The following is a 2,012-nucleotide window of genomic DNA, read 5'->3' as shown; positions in this document are numbered from 1 at the left end:
ATCTATCTATCTATCTATCTATCTATCTATCTATCTATCTATCTATCTATCTATCTATCTATCTAATCCATCAGTATATAAGGGCTCCACATATTGTTTTGGATATTATTATCCAAAACAATATGTGGAGCCCTTTTTTGTGGGTTGCATGGATCTGGTCTGTAGAGCCATTTTTGGTACAGTGACAACATTAAACTGATACCCAGCCATGCTTTCCAGCTCATTGGCAGGCCAGTCATCCCTGCCTACTGGTCACTGGGATTCCAACTTTCTCGGTGGGACTACGGGAACCTGACTGAAGTCAAGACAACTGTGCAGAGAAACCGTGCCGTGAGCCTCCCATATGTAAGATACAGTCTACATGGTCACTTGCTCTTTTATAGTCTATTAAATCAGACAGTGTTTATTCTGTTAATTGTGGTTTTGTTTCGGGATAAATGAGATAAGGAAAAAACTAAAAACTGCTCGAATGTTGCTCGAGTTTCCAGGGTACAAAATAATAACCATATGCAAACCAGGCTTCCACGTGTACATAATGAATAGATGTTTGTTTAAGCATGCCATTGAGCTAAGCTAACAAGACCCTTTTGAAAACAATAAAGACAGAAGTGGAGCAGGGCCAGTGAAACAGGAACAAAGATCCCAAAGCTAACAGACATAGAAAAACATGAACAAAAGAAACCCAAATCAACACCAAAATCAAAACTAAAAACCCATGACAGCCACAGCATTGTGTTGTGTACCTTATCCTCTCACGTTTAAAACTTTGCCATGCATATAATCAACTTTAAGTACGTGTGATAAATAATAATCATGCTTCTTTTACATGATTTACAATCCCAATATAAGTAAATGATAAACTGTCATTATGTTTGATGCAATGCTGAGTGTGAAACTTTATTACACAACCACTTCTCTTTTCTGATTCGAGTTTGCTTTTACAATTCATGGTAATAATTTTATTTTCTTTTYCAACCCCTAAAAATCAGGGACCTTCAAAGTTTTCATCACACAAAATAAAGACATAATGTGCTTCCCCTTATTTAAAGTTTCATCTGCCTATTCACTACTATGTATTTCAGAGGCAATAGTGTCAACCACCATACTATCTGTGAAGACATAATATGAAGGTTGAAGCAGGAACTCGACAGACAGAGTGATAGGAATGGCCTTTAGCTTAGATTGGGTAATCCAGCTCTCTGTCAAATAATGAAAAGTCTGCTGGGCTGTATAAGTTCAACCCCGGAACCACCATTTTTCAGGCGTCACTGAATGTTAGTGCTGATCAAAGATCAATTGACCAGGCTTCTTTTATTATCTCATTCATCCTGATCTGAATGTTAAAACTTTGCTCCCAACARGTTGTTGCTCCTGAACCCAGTGATAAAAATCAGTTCTGGCTGACATTTTCAGTAAAAAATTCTCACCACTTATCTTTGTCATGGCTGTGAAAGTAAGTAACTGTGAGAAGTCCCTTTCATCATGAAAAAAAAGACATGTGGTGTACTTATTTTGCTCTTATTACCAAAGCAAACTTTATTCCACTCTTTACACACTCTGTAAAACACTCACATGTCACATCACAGTTGTGAATGTGCCAATCAAGAACTTGGTATGAGCGCTCTGTTATTTAAAAACCAAATGCCAAGGAATTGCCCACCCATCTCTGTGCTCCTCTCTGATAATCTCAGATCCCTTTTTCATATCCAGAACATTAGGCTGCAGCTGCTCCTTCTCCTGTTGTACTCAGGGATATGTATGATAACTAACAGATAGGCCACACTGGGTATTATCACATTCTCCCTAATGTGGCTGGAGCTGATTACCATTAGTGGAAAGATCTGGCAGAGTCTTTCAATCCATCTGCTCGAATGATATGAAGAATAATTTGGCAGGCAACATACAGAAACCAAGCAGAAATTCACACCCTGGGAAAAAAGAAGAAGAAGAAGAAGAAGAAGAAGAAGAAGAAGAAGAAGAAGAAGAAGAAGAAGAAGAAGAAGAAGAAGAAG

The 2,012-nt window shown here is 38.1% G+C and overlaps 1 protein-coding gene across 1 annotated transcript in view; it reads left to right on the top strand.

Annotated features, from left to right (window-relative positions):
- si (sucrase-isomaltase) overlaps positions 1-2,012 on the top strand; it is a gene marked incomplete in the record, with an annotated part of 76,141 nt that overhangs the window by 9,732 nt on the left and 64,397 nt on the right. The window contains 1 exon segment of the mRNA XM_014012841.1: positions 220-345. Within this exon segment, the coding sequence (XP_013868295.1) occupies positions 220-345 (126 nt within the window).

The sequence above is a fragment of the Austrofundulus limnaeus genome, unplaced genomic scaffold (assembly GCF_001266775.1).
Source record: "Austrofundulus limnaeus strain Quisiro unplaced genomic scaffold, Austrofundulus_limnaeus-1.0 Scaffold95, whole genome shotgun sequence".
Taxonomy (NCBI): Eukaryota; Metazoa; Chordata; class Actinopteri; order Cyprinodontiformes; family Rivulidae; genus Austrofundulus; species Austrofundulus limnaeus.
This window is presented reverse-complemented; position numbering and strand designations above follow the sequence as displayed.